Source organism: Chiloscyllium plagiosum, chromosome 31, assembly GCF_004010195.1.
Source record: "Chiloscyllium plagiosum isolate BGI_BamShark_2017 chromosome 31, ASM401019v2, whole genome shotgun sequence".
Classification (NCBI taxonomy): domain Eukaryota; kingdom Metazoa; phylum Chordata; class Chondrichthyes; order Orectolobiformes; family Hemiscylliidae; genus Chiloscyllium; species Chiloscyllium plagiosum.
The window spans coordinates 25,307,688-25,328,564 of NC_057740.1; the positions used below are offsets into that span (position 1 = coordinate 25,307,688).

At 41.0% G+C, this 20,877-nt stretch overlaps 1 protein-coding gene across 1 annotated transcript in view; it reads right to left on the reverse strand.

Annotated features, from left to right (window-relative positions):
- Positions 1-20,877, reverse strand: part of LOC122565335 (GRAM domain-containing protein 2B-like) — a 95,954-nt gene that overhangs the window by 21,795 nt on the left and 53,282 nt on the right. The window contains exons 3-7 of the mRNA XM_043721201.1: positions 5,869-6,015; positions 4,711-4,783; positions 2,223-2,286; positions 1,868-1,968; positions 792-890 (exon numbers count right to left, since the gene is read on the reverse strand). Of these exons, the coding sequence (XP_043577136.1) occupies positions 792-890; positions 1,868-1,968; positions 2,223-2,286; positions 4,711-4,783; positions 5,869-6,015 (484 nt within the window). The remainder of the gene's footprint in view (positions 1-791; positions 891-1,867; positions 1,969-2,222; positions 2,287-4,710; positions 4,784-5,868; positions 6,016-20,877) is intronic.

Here is a 20,877-nt window from a genome sequence, read left to right on the forward strand (position 1 = left end):
GAGACTGCAGTTGCCCAGGACGATCTACCACCAAGTTCAGGTGAATAAATCCCAGGCTTGCCAGCAATACCCACATTCCCAGAATGAACTTCCATCGCAATCTGATATGAGGTCTGACCCTGACTTTGGATTCATACTGCCGCATCGGTTAGAAGCACACTAATTCTAAGTGACGCCGCTGTTGTCGGATAAATGTTTGGGGATTGACTAGCTCAGTTGGTTGGACAACTGCAGTGATGCCAACAGCGCAGGTTCAATTTCTGTACCAGCTGATGCCACCATGAATGTCCACCTTATCAACTTCATCCCTCATCCAAGATGTGGTCACCCTCAGGTCAAACCAATACCAGTCATCTCTCTGTAATGAGACAGCAGCAGCCCTATGGTTCTCTGGGACTTTGTCAACATAAACACTTACATTTATACTTTATCCTTAATGGTAAAGTAAGTTTAAATGCTAGAAATACATAATTAATTCAGCTATATCCAAAACCGAAAGACAGGTTAATGTTTCAGACAGTTCAATTTCACCAGAACCAGTATTATTTGGTTATTTTTTTCATTTCAGATGCTCTTTAAATTTAGAATTCCAGCATTTATAGATTTTTCCTTTTTAAAATCTCTTAATCAACAGGCTTCCTAGTAGGTGAAATGATAAAAACACGGACAGCTCCAGCCTGTTTGAAAATTATAAAGTTTGACATTTAAAACAAATAGGATTCACTGGAGATGCAGGTAATTTATTGCAATTAAAAAGCATAAATGAATGGAATCTGAGAAATTTAACTTACCTTCTCTCCTTCTGTCGTCTTGACACACAAGGCATTGGGAACAAGGAGGGCAGTGTTTTGTTTCTTCAATGAAATCACTGTTGTGACTGGAACCATGAGCTAAACATACAAACAAGGAAAAAAAGTCAAGTATCTGTATTCTGCTACTTTACAACAACATCCTCTATCAGATGTAACTTTCTCTTACCATGCTCTACTTCCAGGTATAATTTCATCAAAATGGAGAGAGGGGAATAGGGATCAGATTGTCCAATTTCCAAGTTAATGAAGTAGGAACTTGCCTTGTTCTCAGGAGGTTAAATGCATTTGCTCCATTGCACAACATTCAACATGAGATTCAACCAACATGACCAAGATGTTTGTTCATCATCATGTATCTATTTCAGGCCACTAATTTAAATAATTTGTACTTCTTTCAACATAGTCTACTGTATTTGCTGCTCACAATGTGGCCTTGGTGAGACCAAACACAGACTGGCTTACCACTTTACAGAACAGCTTCACTCTGTCCATTGGAAATGGACCTGTTAATTGTTTCCATTCCAATAAACCACCTTGCTCTCACACACTTTTCCATTCTTGGCCTGTTGCAGTATTCCAACAAACTTCAAAGCAAGTGGTAGGAACAGTACCTCATTTTCTGCTTAGGCTCTTTACAGCTTCCAGGACGCAATAATGAGCTGTACAAGTGTATGACCTCTATTGTACATACTCCATTTTTTGTCCTCCCTTGGCAATGTCGTGTGTGTGTCTTGTTGGCTTTGCTCTCAGCAGACCAGACTGATATTCTCCTTTACATAGCTAACATTTACACTAACTTTATACATCTATCACTCTTTTACCACCATTATTTTCTTTTGCACTACGCATGCTCATCATCCGTTCCACTTTCTCCTCCTCTCCTTTGTCATTAGCATAAACAACAATTTTGTAGTTCCTTTCAGTTCTGGAGTTGCATTGGACTCAAAATATTAATTCTGTTTCTCTCTCCATGGGTGTTGCTAGACCTACTGAGTTTCTCTAGCACTTTGTTTTTATTACACTTAAGGTTTTTTTAAAAATAAAATGAAATGTACCTTTATTTCTTTCAATATGTTGCTGTAGAAACAGATATGGTTGGCAGACACATACATCTTGCCATGGTATGGGACTTCCTTATGCAAAGCACACTTGAAACCTATCAGGAAATAGGAACTAGTTAAATTACTAATCATATAAAACCCTCTGAATTTAGATTGCCAGGATCCTATGTTCTATTATATCTAGGAACATTACTGAATTATGATGAAACTATCAATACTTTAATGCAAATATAAATTGCTCTGGAAAATCTTTACTCCACATTATTATTGATTTACACAAAGCTAGGATACATATTACAGAACCTTTGGGAAACCCCAGCCCCTATTGATCCCAGATGTAGAAACTTACTGTCAATCACATTCTCATTTAAGTCTTTAAATTGTTTGTAAAATGTGGCATTCAACTTGACAACCTATGGGGGACAAAAAAAAACAATTTTATAGAAACACAAAACTTAGCTAGATCAGAAACATGCACAACAGAATTGGACGATAGTTAAAACTGCAGTACATAACTGTTCATAGAATCCTACAGTGTGGAAGCAGGCCATTTGTTCCATTGAGTCCACACTGACTCTCTGAAGAATAACCTGCCCTTTCTCTGTAACCCTTCATTTCCCATGGCTAATCCATCTATCCCGGATACTACAGGCAATGTAGCATGGCCAATCCATCCATCTTGGCACAGAGAGAAAACCGGAGCACCTGGAGGAAACCTACGCAGGCATAGGGAGAATGTATGCCACACAGGCAGTCACCTGAAGGTGGAATCAAACCCAGGTCCCTGATGCGAGGCAGCAGTGCTTACCACTGAGCCATCATGTTGCCCTTTCTTACATATGTATGAAACAGTGTTTAAAAGTAGCTGGCTTTTAATTTGGTGCAAAAACTGTAATCAGGACAGATAGTAGAAATTTGGATTAGACTATGCCAGTTTCCTTATTTTTGACAGTCAAGATTTTCAAGAGACAGAGGCAGCAATATACCATTCCACCCCAATGAAATGTATTCTGAGCTGAAGAAATTCATAAATACAATACATTTGCCTGCATTTGTGTCGTGGCATTAGGGAGTGCAGCGGATGCAAACATCAACTGCAACATGAATGGGAGTATTTTAAGAAAAGCACTTTGAAAGTTCTTTTATTTTAAGAAGAGTTAATCATGAGATTCAGTCACAGACTTTGACCAGGAGAAGGTACCTCAGCAAGTTCCCAATGCTCTCTGGAGGTGGATGCCCCAGCTGTGCAGTAAACAGCACTGACACCCATCTCAAATGGATTTCCTGAAAAAATGGGCCACAGCATATCATATCATTGAAACAGGTAGATGTTCAAGCCCCACAGGGCCTTCAAATTCTACCCCTGAATTCAAAATAGTGTATTGATAAATGTTGTCTCAAAACGTTATGTTTAGCACAGACTGATTAAACTATACATTTTAACACCTCAGACACCACACTAATCAGTGATAGACAACAGCCTCCAAATGTGCTGTATGATTTTTTTTTTGTCAGGTGAGTGAAATAATTTACAAAAAGAGCTGCAGCGACAACTAAATATTTTTATATATTGTCATATTCCAGTTAGGATGTGATCTTAACATTTATGAACAGATTAATCATCCCCAATGACATTTGACTTATTAATTAAAAAAGGATACTCTAGTTTTCTTTAGGAATCCCTAAGTATGAAAACAGGCCCTTCAGCCCAACAAGTCCACACTTACCCTCCGAAGATCTACTTTTTATCATTTACATAAATGATTTGGATGCGAGCATAAGAGGTACAGTTAGTAAGTTTGCAGATGACACCAAAATTGGCAATTTTGGTGTCATCTGCAAACTTACTAACTATACCTCCTACGTTCCATCCAAATTTATATAAATGATTTGGATGGAACATAGGAGGTATAGTTATTAAGTTTGCAGATGACAGCAAAATTGGAGGTCTAGTGGATGGCGAAGAAGGTTACTTCAGTAGAGTACAATGGGATCTTGATCAGATGGACCATGGGCTGAGAAGTGGCAGATGGAGTTTAATTTAGATAAATATAAGTTGCTGCAGTTTGGAAAGGCAAATCTTAGCAGGACTTATACACCTAATGGTAAGATCCTGGGGAGTATTGCTGAACAAAGAGACCTTCAAGTGCAGGTTGATAGTTCCTTGAAAGTAGAGTCACAGGTGGATAGGATGGTGAAGAATGCATTCGGTATGCTTTCCTTTATTGGTCAGGGTATTGAGTATAGTGGTTGGGAGATCATTTTGGGGCTGTACAGGACAGAGGCATTTGGATGGGTATATGAATAGGAAGGATTTGGAGGGATATGGGCCGGGTGCTGGCAGGTGGGACTAGATTAGGTTGGGATATCTGGTCGGCATGGACGGATTGGACCAAAGGGTCTGTTTCCATGCTGTACATCTCTATGACTCTAATATCACACCCAGACCCATTCCCTTACCCTATTACTCTATATTTACCCCCAACTAATGCACCTAACCAACACATCTCTGAACACTGGACAATTTAGCATGACCAATTCACCTGACCTGCACACGTTTGGACTGTGGAAGGACCCAGAGGAAACCCACCCAGACACAGGGAGAGTGTGCTAACAAACAATCGCCAGAGGCTGGAACTGAAAACAGGTCTCTGGCATTGTTAGACAACTGTGCTAACCACTGAGTCACCGGGCTGCCATCTTTGGACTTACTTGCAATGTCACAGTCAATCCTTCTGTGCATTTGCAGTTTTCTCTCTAGCTTTACAGTTGTGACTAGACACAAAACTGTACAGAAGATGAATAAGCTACTTACAGAAGATGAATAAGCTACTTACAGAGGAGGATCGTCGTCTTCCAGTATATGGCTCATCTTCATTTTTTGAACTAGGCAAATCAAATGCCAGTGATCTGAATAAAGCAAAACAAAACCCATCACATAAATCATTTTCATTTCCATTGTCATTACAGCTAAATCCAACAGACCCACTCTGCTGCTGCTGAGTTTATTCAAAAGAGAAAGATGAATTCAAGATGAAAGGTTAGGACTTTGATTTTGTACACTCAAACCAGGGCAGTCTCACCATGTGGCAGGTTTGCTTCCTCCATCCTCTTTCCTGGAGTGGTTCGACAAGAGCTGCTTGGTCTGATAGGGTAGAGGAAAACCACTTACTGATCTAACTAGAAGAGGCTGTTGTATGAAAAAGAGGTGGGTAGTGTGGCTCAGTGGTTAGCACTGTTGCCTCACAACATCAGGGACCTGGGTCCGATTTCCACTCTCAGATGACTGTCTGTGTAGAGTTTGCACATTCTCCCCGTATCAGCGGGGGTTTCTTTCGGGTGCTCCGGTTTCCTTGTACAATCCAAGGATGTGCAGGTCAGGTGGATTGGTTATGCTACATTGCTCACAGTCTGTAGGTTAGGTGGATTAGCTATGGGGAAATGCAGGGATGTGGTAGGGGATGGGTCGGGGGGATGCTCTTTGGCAGCTTGGTGTGGATTTGATGAGCTGAATGGCCTGCTTTTGCACTATGGGGATTCTATGAAGTAGTAACTTAGTAGCAACTAATTATTGATTACAATGATGCAATAGATATTTAAGAGGAGGACCTCTTAGATGGAAGGGCTGGATCTTACATTTTATTCTTCCACAATCCTAAACTGTTCTCCCCAAAACATCCATATGACATCATCATGGTGGTGGTGCTTAAGGCACATTTTAGTACTTCCAGACCCTTATGTCTTTATAGGACACACTCGAACCTTAATGCTCTCTCCTGGTCTCTATCAGATTAACCAGAACTGAGACCTTGGGAGTTATCTGCTCAACTGCTATTGGAGACTTACACAGCTAGAGTTTGACTCACAACAAATTCAGTTAAAAAATATTTTCCTGAAAACAAATGAATGTTTTGCAAAGTTCATAAAATGTGCACAAACAGTATTCAGCTTTTACATGTTTTTGAACAATTGCAAATAGAAGCAACTGAAATCACCTGGTGAGTTGCAGAGTCTTCTCCTTCTGCTGAATCTCAGACGACATGGAATCGGTTTCCAAGCTTGGTAGCCTCGATTGTGCTTGCAGCTTCTTTTTGTTCTTCTTCGGTTTGTCAGCCATCAGTCCAATCTCATTAGGGCAGCTGCTATAAAATGAGAAAACTTAGAATTTATGAATATGAACCAGCATCTCCATATAATTACCAGCATTATCCTCATTCTGTAACAGCTTTGCAAAACAAGCATTTAACCAATGATCAATTAGTTTAGAAACATGATGGTGCAGGGTAGTAATCTTGGATCTTTCCTTCTGTTGTTTCATGGGCCCTTTCTGAGGGTAACTGTCAGGTTTTACCACCTACACTTCCTGAACTTCGCTAAAATGGAAAAACAATCCTTGCAATGGGTTTTAGGGGATGGAGTGGAACCAACAGTGTTTGTCAACATTATGCCTCAAGACTAGAGGGTATAGGTTTAGGGTGAGAGGGGAAAGATATAAAAGAGACCTCAGGGGCAACGTTTTCACGCAGGGAGTGGTACGTGTACGGAATGAGCTGCCAGAGAAAGTGGTGGAGGCTAGTATAATTACAATATTTAAAAGGCATCTGCATGGGTATATTAATAGGAAGGGCTTGGAGGGATATGTGCCGGGTGCTGGCAGGTGGGACTAGATTGGGTTGGGATATCTGGTGGGTATGGACGAGTTGGACCGAAGGGTATGCTTCCGTGCTGTACATCTGTATGACTATCTGTACTTTACAATGCGGTGCGTTCTTGTACAACGTAACGGTTGTATTCCTCTCCAACCTCGCGCTATGGAAAACCACTATAGAAAATCATGCTGTAGAATATTGCTAAAGAAAATCGCTATACCCGTTCAGTAGAAAGTTTATGTTATCCAATCTGCGCCCACAATTTGTCAATCGCGTTATACCCAATTTGCATTGACGAATCATGCATTACATCAGAACTCACTACCTGGGGCTTCTGCAGGTTAGCACAGAAATCCTGAAATTGCAGTCAGTGATTCAGGCTGCACTCCATTCAACTTTCAGATGTCAGAATCAAAGACATAAGGGTCTAAAGAGTGCCTTAAGCACCATCCACCATGACATCACATGGATTTTTTTGGTGGGGGGGGGGTAATAACATTGTTCCGTTACATATCCTAAATGCAAAATATGCAGGAAAATGGAAGAGGGTGGTGAAACCCAACCATTATATGCTCATTGCCTGTAAATGGATCCAATATTCCAATATGCTATCAAAGGTAGAATTTCTGTCCCCGCTCAAACAAAAATACACCGTTTGATTCAGGTGTAATTGGGTTTATAAAAACAGCAATTTATAAAACTTGGCCTAAAAAACTGGACTGCTTAGTTTAAAATCAATAAACCATTTAACACATTTTTAAACACAAGTTCTCAGCATATATTAGTTTCACCCTTCTTCTTGTATGCATATCTCAATAATATTGCCTCATTTTAAAAAAAAAAATGCTTTAATTTCCAGTTGGGAGTAGGTGTTGGGGATTGGTGCCAATGAAAGATTCCTTAATGTGTTTGGCTGCTCTGACACATTTTTAGCATGGAGCTAAAGTAGTAAAGAACATTGCAATCAAATATGTCAACTACAGGATTACTACATGGCAATAAAAGGAAAAATGGGTTCCAGAGAGAATGCTCAGCCCCTCAGCTGAAGGAGATCAACATTAAGAGAGTCTTCACTTCACTGCTGGGCCAAAGAAATCCACCCATTATCTTTACTATTCAATACCGTAAGTATACTTATGCTTCTGAATTCTGCAGAAGAATGGTTTGCTGCTAGTCAGCCAATTCACTTGTGTGCAAGTCAAAAGGAAGAAAACGCTTAGTTCAAGAGTTCAACTAATTCTAAATTAGTCAATATCACTATTGCATTCATTGTGAATATGGTTCAATGCTCTCCTGATGTTCTGTGTATTGTAATGTTGCAAGTATCTAATGATCACACAAACACATACCTTCAAGAGACCTAAAAGATGATATCAGTAAGAGGTCATGTCATGTGACATACACAAAAAAAAGTGGTCATTCTGAAGCCATCATTGTGACAGCTACATTACCAGTTCTAGGACAGAAATCTACAAGCAACAGAATGAAAGTGCTTCAGTTTATTCGGTAGTGCAGCCACGTCCTCAGGAGAAGAATGATCTGAGAGTACATTGCATTCAAAACTGGGTGATCCATTAAGTCAAAATGGATGGACAAAGAGAAAAAGTAACTGAAAATTTATTCAGACCCGATGATAGAAAGCTGGGAACATTTTACTAATGATGCTGTAGTGGTTCCGAGCCAGGAGATAAACAGCACAGTCAATTGTGATGTTTTTCAATGTCGTTCTGTCAAAACATGCCTCAATTCCACCATTTTAAATTTTCAGGAAGAGGCATAAAACCCCATTTGGCAAAAATAGTGCTCATCCCAAGTTCTACTGAAATCAATGCAATTGCAATCCACAGTTAGTACAGCCACTGACATGAAACATTTCAAAATAGAAACAGCTGAAAAGTGCCGTACTGTATCCGCTCTCAGAACAATGAGAGGAAATGGTACCGACTCTTGTAAAAGAAAGCAGCAAAGTGAATTTCAGAGTGCCAGCTCAGCAACAGTTCTTCAATTCTCTGCAAGTACAGCAAGGATACAAATAGCTGATATAAAAACCACAATGAATAACAACATTCTCAACATAGAGTTGCAAGCTACTAAGCTCCTAACAGAATTCCAAATATTTAAGCAAAGGATGAAATTCTACTTAATTGAAATTGAGGTTTTGGTTAAGAAACAGAAGGAAGCATAAGTAAGTTATAGACAGGATAGATTGAGTGAATCCTTAGAAGACTATAAAGGCAGTAGGAGTATACCTAACAGGGGAATCAGGAGGGCAAAAAGGGGACATTAGATAGCTTTGGCAAATAGAGTTAAGGAGAATTCAAAGGGTTTTTACAAATACATTAAGGACAAAAGGGAGAGATTAGGGCCCCTCAAAAATCAGCAAGGCAGCCTTTGTGTGGAGCCGCAAAAAATGGGGAAAGAAACTAAACGAGTATTTTGCATCAGTATTTACTGTAGAAAAGAACATGGAAGCTATAAACTCTAGGGAGATAGATGGTGACAATTTGAAAAATGTCTATATTACAGAGGTAGAAGTGCTGGATGTCTTGAAATGCATAAAAGCGGATAAATCCCCAGGACCTGATCAGGTGTACCCGAGAACTCTGTGGGAGCTAGGGAACGGAATGCTGGGCCTCTTGCTGAGATATTTGGATCATCGATAGTCACATGTGAGATGCTGGAAATCTGGAGATTGGCTAACGAGGTGCCACTGTTTAAGAAATGTGCTAAGGACAAGCCAGGAAACTATAGATTGGTGAGCCTGACATCAGTGGTGGGCAAGTTGTTGGAGGGAATGCTGAGGGACAGGATGTACGTGTATTTGGAAAGGCAAGAAATGATTAGGGATAGTCAACATGGCTTTGTGTGTGAAATCTTGTCTCACAAACTTGATTGAGTTTTTTGAATAAGTAACAAAGATGATTGATGAGGGCAGAGCAGTAAATGTGATCTATATGGACTTCAGTAAGGCATTCAACAAGGTTCCCCATGGGAGACTGATTAGCAAGGTTAGATCTCACGGAATACAGGGAGAACTAGCCATTTGGATACAGAACTGGCTCAAAGTAGAAGACAGAGGGTGGTGGTGAAGGGTTGTTTTTCAGACTGGAGGCCTGTGACCAGTGGAGTGCCACAAGGATCGGTGCTGGGCCCTCTACTTTTTGTCATTTATACAAATTATTTGGATGCGAGCATAAGAGGTATATTTAGTAAGTTTGCAGATGACACCAAAAATGGAGGTGTAGTGGACAACGAAGAAGGTTACCTCCGATTACAACAAGATCTTGATCAGATGGAACAATGGGCCGAGAAGAGGCAGATGGAGTTTAATTCAGATAAATATGAGGTGCTGCAGTTTGGGAAAGCAAATCTTAGCAGGACTTATACACTTAAATGGTAAGGTCCGAGGGAGTGTTGCTGAACAAAGAGACCTTGGAGTGCAGGTTCATAGCTCCTCGAAAGTGGAGTCGCAGGTAGATAGGATAGTGAAAAAGGCGGTTGGTATGCTTTCCTTTATTGGTCAGAGTGTTGAATACAGGAGTTGGGAGGTCATGTTGTGGCTGTACAGGACATCTGTTAGGCCATTGTTGGAACATTGCGTGCAATTCTGGTCTCCTTCCTATCGGAAAAATGTTGAGAAACTTGAAAGGATTCAGAAAGGTTTCACAAGGATGTTGCCAGGGTTGGAGGATTTGAGTTATAGGGAGAGGCTGAACAGGCTGGGGGCTGTTTTCTCTGAAGCGTCGGAGGCTGAGGGGTGTCCTTATAGAGGTTTACAAAATTATGAGGGGCATGGATAGGATAAATAGACATAGACTTTTCCCTGGGGTGCGTGAGTCCAGAACTAGAGGGCATAGGTTTAGGGTGATGGGGGAAAGGTATAAAAGAGACCGAAGGGGCAACGTTTTCACACAGAGGGTGGTGCGTGTATGAAATGAGCTGCCAGAGGAAGTGGTGGAGACTGGTACAATTGCAACATTTAAGAGGCATTTGGATGGGTGTATGAATAGGAAGGGTTTGAAGGGATATGGACCAGGTACTGGCAGGTGGGACTAGATTGGGTTGGGATATCTGGTCGGCATGGACAGGTTGAACCGAAGGGTCTGTTTCCATGCTGTACATCTCTGTCACATACTTAATAAAGAAAAGAAAGTGGTCAAACACTTTGATGTTCTAGACAATGAAGGGTTGAGAAGGATTAATTTCTCAGGTTTCTATACTAATGGCAACAAACCCTTAAAAAGGCCTTTAAATCTGTAAGAGGATTAGATCAAAGTTAAGGTAAGCCTGAAGATTCACAGATGTCAGTTCATATCCCACATAAAGGAATTCAGCTAAACAACTGTCCAGTTTGTGGCCAGATGTCAGCAGAGTCTGACTTTAAAGAAGAATTGGCTGAAAGAATCAGCCTGTTAATAGCTTCAACACCAAGTCCTTTTGGAAAGCACCTAGATAAAGCGAAAGGGCTCCCTATTGAAAAATGGATGAAGGTTCAAAGCCATAATTGCAGGATAACAATGCTGCCAATCTCATGATTTCACAACAATGGCAACAGTAAACAAATTGAATGAAGCATCCAGGTCAGGTTAAACGCATTTACCTAAACAGTATTGAGCGTTCTACAATACATACAAGCTTTCAATCACAAAAGGTCACTAGGCAAAGATGTGGAGAAAGTGTAATATTCAGGACATGTCCAAGATATAGCACAAAACCTAAGAATAACACATAGATAGGATTTAAAGTTCAAAACAAAGGACGTTACACCAAGGTTACACCTATGAAGCACAAACATGTTAAAGATAATTTAAGAAGCATCTGTAAAAGCAGCTTCCACATCCTAACCAAACTTGTACATGTAGTCAATTTAATACACCTTGTTGATGCTAGAAGAGCTGAAGCATTCACTATGATTGAGATTATATATTGCGCAGACAAATAGACATGAAAAAGCTGTTACGAATCCTGGATGCAATATAAGCAGGGAAATGGACAGGGCTCTTGCAGCAGAGTGGTAATGTTCCTGCCTCTGAGCCAAGAGACCATGATTCAAGTCCCACCTGCTCCAAAGGTGTGACATTACATCACTGAACAGGCAGATTAGAAAGAAGATGCAAGAAAAAGGCACAGTGCGGTGAAACTTACACACAATAAAGTTATTGCCTATAAATGGATCCACTATTCCATGCGTTAGCATTTGTACTCTCAAATTTCAATATGGTACCTCTGGATGGATACCAAAAATGTTTACACTAGCAAACAGAGTGGCACAGCCATTGCTAATTTGCCAATGTTCACGGATCTTTGCATTGTAATGATCCAGAAGGTGGCAAAAACATCCATTATGATGCAAAGGATCACAGACAGAAAAACTGAATACACCAATGATCGCACAAATCTATTTCCAGATTGGTTTGATGCCATTGGCAATTTGTATGGTGATGCATCACTACATTCCAGCCCAGCATCGACTCTGCTTCCAAATAGTGTCCATGAAAAGGATAGGATCAGAATGGTACACAACAATACTATCTGAAAGGTTTCATCACTATGCACCTCTGCTTAGATGGCAAGTGACTGAATCTCACACTGAAAAATGTTCACAAAATTCCCCTGCAAGGAACTCATTCCCAAACTCTCCACTGCCAAGTACTCGGAGTCAAATGCAAAAACAAAAAGCCATTGGTCTGTGCATCATTCATCCATGTCAAAAGAGCTTACTACCTCTGGACACATTTTGGTAGCTGTTGCTTCTTACAACTACCATTCTGGCTCAGAGTCAGGACATCTTTCAGCTCATGGACTGAACTGTAGATATTGTTCCAGCTGATCTTTGCATTGCTGACGACATTGCAGTCCCAGGGAAGACTAAGCACAAGCAATCTCCACAAATTCATGGATGTGGCGAAGAGACTTAGCTTTGCCCTTATCACCAGTTGTTTGTCAGATTAATACAAGCCAAAGAAATGTTTTGGTTGAAGGCACTCAACCATTTGACCTAGAAGATGCCTACACCTCAGGTTAACAACAACTTGCAGAGATGCCTCAGCCTTTCAACTCCCTATCAGCACAAAATCCAGGCTTTGTGAAGTCTCTGCCTACTGAGAACTTCTACTTAACAATAAACATTTCCTGCGACAAGACGGCCACATCTTTGGTACCTTGAAGGATCTTCTCCTTCAGCAACTGCATACATCAGTATCACGACCGATCTAAACCTACCATTCTGAAGGTAGATATATTTAAATGTCTGTTAGATGATTACATGAGTCTGTCACATTTGGCTCCAAGTCCTCACTATGACCCAATCAGAATATTCTAATAACAAAAGGGAGATTCTGGCACTAGGCATTTCAAATGAAGTGATTCCACTCATACTGTTCAACAAATATCTTTTAATCCATACTAATCACAAGCTGTTGAAAATCATTCATAAGAAACCATACAAGTGCACTACTACAGCTCTGCATCTGTCAAAATTCAAGGGTTCCGAATGAGAGGAATAGTGCAAACCAGATTCCAAGATGATAACTTGACACTGAGTCGGCTTCTGAACCCAGCCAATGTTGAAAGATGTGCCCTTGGATCTACAATTAGACCTTATTGTCCTCCACCTCATATTCAATCTTCATATTGTTGTTGTTCACTTAGGTCATGACCAAGCAGAACAAATTCAACAGCGGATGATGACTGGGTACAAAAGCTGAACTATCACCATGGCTCGAACACATGAAGTACATTCCATTTGGTCATATGCAGATGAGGCCTATTGAGAAATATCATTTGAGGACAAGCAGTATTTATTCCCAAGGCACAGATTAAATATTAGTGATAGATTACTATAGTATTACCACCACAGATGCTGACACATTAGCTGCTAACTTTAATATGTTGTTTGGCAGCCCACAGCAGATGGTGTCAAACAACAGTCCTCAATATGTCAGCAAACCATTCTAAAAAATGTGCAGGCAATGGGAGCCCAGCATAACATATTCTTTCCACATTATCTACAATCAAATGAGCGGACACAGTATTGTGTCGAGTAGAAACAGTGTTCATGAAATGTAAGGCAATTCAGTAACACTTCAAGACTTCACTGAATGTGTGAGCTAATCTCCAAGGAGGAACCTATGTACCTTCAGCTATAACTTATGTTTGGAATACAAGTTCATAATATCCTTCGATTTCATATTGTTTCTTCGAGAGGAGTCAGAGAACGATGCAGAAACACGATCAGTGTGTCGACAATTCCTCAGCTTCAAACAGGACAGTATGTTTGTGTACAAGAGAAAAATACCAACACTTGGAAATGTGGAAGAGAGTACTAAGAAAACATGTCCAACCAAATCATACAACATTATTATAAGCAACATTCACGATCTGAGACGAAACAGAAGTCACGTTCGTTTTGCACGCAATAATTCAGGCTCAGCAATCATTGTTTTAACATTAGAAAACAATCTGTCCAATAAGGCAGAACCAATCTACAATGACTGACACTACAACAGCATAAAATAATGCAACCACATCCTGAGAACGATTCAAGAACGTTTTCCAATTTCATATGCTCAATGGCACCAGTACTAGGGAAGGAGGGAGTTCCTGGTCAGCAGGAGGTTGGAGTTTCCAGAGAAAGTAATAAGACAGACACTAGCAAATAAGGGGACAACTACACAAAGGGACTCTTCCTTCTCCCGTAGGATGAATTTCTGCTGTACCTCCTGAATCAGTCCTAGAATTTCCTTCCTTTGCTGCTCCACTACATTCCCTATTTAGGGTCCCCTTCCAGTCAACTCTGGTCAGCTCCTCCCTCATGTCTTTGTAATTACCTTTACCTAATTGTAATGCTGTTACATCTGATTCCAGCTTCTCCCCCTCAAACTGCAGGGTCAATTCTATCATACAATGGTCACTGCCCTGTAAGGGTTCCTTTCATCTTTCAGCTCCCCAATCCAGTCTTCCTTGTTACACATCACTAAATCCAGAATTTAGTGATCACATGGCTTAGTGTGTTGTAATTAAATACATACAGTATACAAGACAAGACAAGGGAAATGAGCATGTCACAGATTGAAATTGGTGGGTACGATATTGCATCACAGAAAGGCTGCAAGGGGATCAGGGCTGGTAACTAAATATCCAAGGATACACTTCCCACTGAAAAGACAAACAGATGAGCAGAGGGGAAGGGTTGCCTTGTTAGTAAGAAATGAAATTAAATCATTAGCAAGAAGTGATATCGTGTCAGAAGGCACGTGGTTAGAGTTGAGGAACTGCAAGAGGGAACATAACCCTGATGGGAGTTGTGTACAGACCCCCTAGCAATAGTCAGGATATGGGGAAGAAAATAAACCAGGAGGTTGAAAAGGCATGTCAGAAAGACACTATTACAATAATCATGGTGGACTTCCAAAGGACAGGTGAACTGGGAAAATCAGGTCAGTAGTGGCTCTCAAGAAGAATAATTTGTGGAATGTCTACAAGATTTTGTTTTGGAAGTAGCTTGTGGTAGACCCACTAGGGAACAGGCAATTCTGGATTTAGTGATGTGCAACAAGGAAGACTGGATTGGGGAGCTGATAAGGATGAAAGGAACCCTTACAGGGCAGTGACCATTGTATGATAGAATTGACCCTGCAGTTTGAGGGGGAGAAGCTGGAATCAGATGTAACAGCATTACAATTAGGTAAAGGTAATTACAAAGACATGAGGGAGGAGCTGACCAGAGTTGACTGGAAGGGGACCCTAAATAGGGAATGTAGTGGAGCAGCAAAGGAAGGAAATTCTAGGACTGATTCAGGAGGTACAGCAGAAATTCATCCGATGGAAGAAGGAAGAGTCCAAGTCACAGATTCATACAGTCCAAAAAGATACTTCAATCCAACTCATTCACCCCGACCAGATATCCCAGTCTGACCTCGTCCCATTTTCTTGTACTTGCCCCATATCCCTCCAAACCTTTCCTATTCATATACCCATTCAGATGTCTTTTAAATGTTGTAATTGTGCCCACTTCCAGCACTTCTGCTGGCAGCTCGTTCCATACATGCAACACCCTCTGAAAAAAAAGTTACCCCTCAGGTTCGTTTTAAATCTTTCCCATCTCACCTTGAACCTATGTCCTCTAGTTTGGACTCCTCCATCCTAGGAAAAAGACCTTGGCTATTCACCCTATCCATACCCTTCATGATTTTATAAACCTCTATAATGTCACCCCTCAGCCTCCAAAGCTTCAGGGAGAAAAGACTCAGCCTATTCAACCTCTCTCCGTAACTCAAACTCTCTAGACCCAGCAACAGCCTTGGAAATATTTTCTGAACCCTCTTGAGTTTAACTACTTCCTTGTGATAGAACAGCAACCAGAATCATATGCTGTCTTCTAAAAAGCAGCCTCACCAATGTCCTGAACAGCCACAACAAACATACTAAGGGGAGGATGAGACAGCATAACAGGAAAAGGAAAGAAAAACATACAGCGCGGTGAAGATTTGTGGGAAGCCTTTAAAAACCAGCAGAGGATAATTTAAAAAGATGAAATGAGTGTAAGCACATATCTGAAAGGTAAGAGAGAATCAAGAATGGACATTGGACCACTGGGAAATGAGGCTGGAGAAGTCAATGGGGGACAAAGAAGTGGAAGAGGAACTGAACAGCTACTTTGCATCAGTTTTCACAGTGAAACACATCAGCTACATATCAGAACTTCAATAGAATCAGGGGCAGAGGCAAGTGTCATGGCCATCACTAAGAAGGAGGGCTCGGGAAGCTGAAAGGTCTGAATGTGAATAGATCACCTGGACCAATCGGACTACACCCCTGGGGTCTGAAAGAGATAGCTGAAGAGATTGTAGAGGCATTGGTGGTGATCTATCAGGAATCACTGGAGTCAGGGAGGGTTCCAGAAGACTGGAAAATGGCTAAAATAATAACCCTGTTTAAGGAGGCAGGGAGGCAGAAGACAGGAAACTGTAGGCCTGTTAGCTTGACCTCAATTGTTGGCAAGATCATAGAGTCCATTACTAAGGATGAGACTGCAGTGTACTTGGAAATGCATGGTGAAATAGGGCAGAGTCATCACAGCTTTGTCAAGGGAAGGTCATGCCTGACAAATCTGTTATAATTCTTTGAGGTGGTATCAAGTAAGTTAGTCAAAAGGAGAACCAGTGGAAATGATCTATTTGGATTTCCATAAGGCTTTTGACAAGGTGCCACACAGGAGTCTGCTAAATAAGATAAGAGCCCATGGTATTAGAGACAAGGTACTGCCATGGATAGAGGATTGGCTGACTGGCAGAAGACAGACAGTTGTGATAAAGGGTGAAGATGGCAGCCATGATGAGTGGAGTTCTACAGGGGTCAATACTGGGTCTACAACTGTTCACATTATACACTAACAATCTGGACAGAGGAACTGAAGGCATTGTTGCTAAGTTTGCAGACAACACAAAGATAGGTCGAGGGACAAATAGCGTTGAGGTAGCAGGGAGGATGCAAAATGACTTGAACCTGCTAGGAAGTAGGCAAAGAAGAGGCAGATGGAATATAGCGTGGGGAAAATGTGTGAGGTTATACATTTTGGTGGGAAGAATAGAGGTGTAGATTATTTTCCATACAGGGAAAGGGTTCAGAAATCTGAAACAAATCTGAAACAAAAGGGAATCCTACTTCAGGATTCTCTTAATGTTAACATGCAGGTCCTTTGGCAGTTAAGAACGCAAATGCAATGTTGGCATTCATTTCTAGAGGACTAGGAAACAAAAGCAGAAACTGCTGAGGCCGAATAAGGCTCTGGTCAGATCATATTTGGAATATTGTGAGCAGTTTTGGGCCCCGCGTCTAAGGGAAGATGTGCTGACATTGTGGGGGGTTCAGACAAAGTTTATAAGAATGATCCTGGGGCTGGAGTTCAGAGGGATGAGGGGGGATCTGATTGAAACTTAGAGGATATTGAGGATCTTGGTAAAAAGAAAGAGTGGAATGGAGAAAATGTTCCCAATAGTAAGAGAGACAAGAGAGGAGCACAGTTTCAGAGTGATGGGACAACTCTTTAGAACGGAGATAGGAGGAATTTCTTCTGCCGGAGTGGGTGAAATCTGTGGAACTCATTGCCACAGAGGGCTGTGGCAGCTAAGTCATTGAGTGCATTTACAACAGAGGTAGACAGGTTCTTGATTAGTAAGGGGATCAAGAGTAAAGAGGAGAAGACAGGAAAATGGAGTTGAGCAGTGTATCAGCCATGATTGAATAGCGGAGCTGACACGATGGTCTGAATGGCCTAAGTTTGGCCTGGAATTCCAATGGCCCGGAGATTCGGTGGCTTTGCTGGCTCTCTTCAACAGTAGACAACATGATTCCTGTCTTTTCCTCAACTTGGGAACCCACGAGCCATGAACTGAACGAAGATGGACTTTGTCTTAATTTTTTAAAATGAGTTCTGTTATTAATATTGGGGCTAGAGTATGACAACTTAAACACTTTTCACTGTATCTTTTGGAAAATTACAAATGGCAATAGATTACTATCTTCTCAACGTGAAAGAGCTAAAATGATGTTACATGTGTGACATCAATGACACGTGATAGTCTGCATAAAAATGGTACAAGCCTCCCCTTGCAAAACACCTGTATCTTGCAATTTATTGTGAAAGCTAGTCAATCAGCCAGCTAAGCGATATAACCCAAACCAATTTTGAAAAATGGTCACATGTTAACTGTTTTCTCTCCACAGATGCAGCCAGATGAGTTTCTCCATCAATTTGTTTTTTTTTGTTGCAGACTGTACTTGTTACTTTGTGAAAACATCTTCCAATGGTGCTCATTTTCAATAAGAAACTTATTTCAAGTGTTCATGCTGCAAGACCTAACATAATAAACCGTACACGGCTGCAATTGTTCATTTTATTGCAAGCTTCAGGAACCCAAAAGAAAATACTGCAAGTTAAATCCAAGATGCAACAAAATCCAATTTATTGATCTAACTTCTGTAATGCACGTGATTTTATTTTGACGTGGTTCAATGTGAAAACACCCATATAACCTAGATCGGATCAGAACTAATTAATGGTTACATTTCTAGATGTTGCTTAAATGCCTTTCCGGAAAGGAATTTTGAACAGTTTAAACCGGTTGTGAACTGTACTGAATAACCAACTTCTAACCAGATCAACCAGTATATACCAGGAACAACTGGATTAAGATTAGAAGATTAGAATCCCTACAGTATGGAAACAGGCCCTTCAGCCTAACCAGTCCACACTGACCCTCCAAAGAGTCTAACTAGATCCATTCCCCTCTGACTAATGCACCTAACACTATGGGCAATTTAGCGTGGCCAATTCACCTAACCTGCACATCTGTGGGAGAAACCGGAGCACTCTGAGCACATGGGGAGAATGTGCAAACTCCACACAGTCGCTCAAGGCTGGAATCGAACCTGGCACCCTGGTGCTGTGAGGCAGCAGTGCTAACCACTGAGCCACCGTGCCGCACCCTTTTTTTTTTAATTACACAGCTTAATTTTGGCTGTGACCAGTCAACGTTTAGTGGGAACAACTAAGCTGTGAACTGGGGACTGATAGGTTACAGTGAGCTCCTTGCCAATCTGAGCTCTGCATGAGTGTTACTACAAATGTTACTTTATGTCACTAGGTGCGAATGTCAATGAAACGTTATCAGAATAGAGCGCCTGCCAGGCCTGCATTTAGGGAACAGGGTCAAAAATCAATCACTTTGTGCCCAAACTGGTCATTGGACAGGATTGCAGCTTCTAAGACATTAGCGACATTGCATTTCCACCTCAAACTGTGCTCCTATGGATGTTCAATAAAGAGGCTATTTTTGCCACTCATTGATCTTGTTTGTTGTTGAACACGATCCCACAAATCCCAAGTGCAGAAAGCGGCCATTTGGCCTGTCAAGTCTGCACCAACCCACTGAAGAGCATCCCAGAACCCACTCCATCCACCCTACCCCTGTAAACCCATGAGGTGTTTTAACCATGACTAACCCACCTAACTTGCACATCCCTAGACAATACATGACATTTTTGGCATGACCAAATCTGCACATCTTTGGACTGTGGGAGGAAACCGGAGCACCCAGAGAAAACACCTGGGGAGAACATGCAAACTCCACACAAAGTTGGCAAAGGATGGAATCGAATCAGGGTCCCTGGAATCTTAAATGATATCTGGCTTATTGCAGTTTACTAAATATGTACAAGTTACATTCATGTGAAAGCCATTGTTACTAAAATTGAAGAAGAATTCTATAGGGTTTCACCCCTTTGATCTTATACTATTGGGCTCTGCTTAATGTAATCTGCACTAACTCTATCAGATCCTTATACAACAATTGAGTCACTCAATATTACTCTCCAAATCCTCATTTGAGAAACCTTTTATCGAGGGGTGGTGAACATATTTTTTTTTTAACTTGATGTGCAATGCTCGAATTAAATCTGTAACTTGTTAATATGTTTTTAAATGTTTTTCAACATTCAATTAGAAATGGCTGCAAAAGATTGAAATTTTTGTGAAAACATAGGTTATTCAGGGAAGTAAAACCTGTTTTGCTAACCTCTGGCAAATATTGAAAGCTTTTGCCATCCTCTATGTTGCGCACCATGGGGTAGTTTCATTGCTGTTATACACAATGAGATGTGTTCTGTGCAGTTACTGTAATTGCAGCTGGTTCAAAGTTCAATCTAGCTTGAATGATAATTTATCAAAAGTGGTATTACAGGACAAATAGTTTTGTTTCAATATTAAGTTTGTAGAGCAGAGCAATCAAAAAGAACTGAACCAGTAGCTTCTAACTTTTTACTTGCTCAGTATTTACTGTGGAAAAGGATATGGAAGATATAGACTGTAGAGAAATAGATGGTGACATCTTGCAAAATGTCCAGATTACAGAGGAGGAAGTGCTGGGATGTCTTGAAACGGTTAAAGGTGGATAAATCCCCAGGACCTGATCAGGTGTACCCAAGAACTAACTCTGTGGGAAGCTAGAGAAGTGATTGCTGGGCCTCTTGCTGAGATATTCGTATCATCGATAGCCACAGGTGAGGTGCCGGAAGACTGGAGGTTGGCAAACGTGGTGCCACTGTTTAAGAAGGGCAGTAATGACAAGCCAGGGAACTATAGACCGGTAAGCCTGAGCTCAGTGGTGGGCAAGTTGTTGGAGGGAATCCTGAGGGACAGGATGTACGTGTATTTAGAAAGGCAAGGACTGATTCTGGATAGTCAACATGGCTTTGTGCATGGGAAATCATGTCTCTCAAACTTGATTGAGTTTTTTGAAGAAGTAACAAAGAAGATTGATGAGGGCAGAGCAGTAGATGTGATCTATATGGACT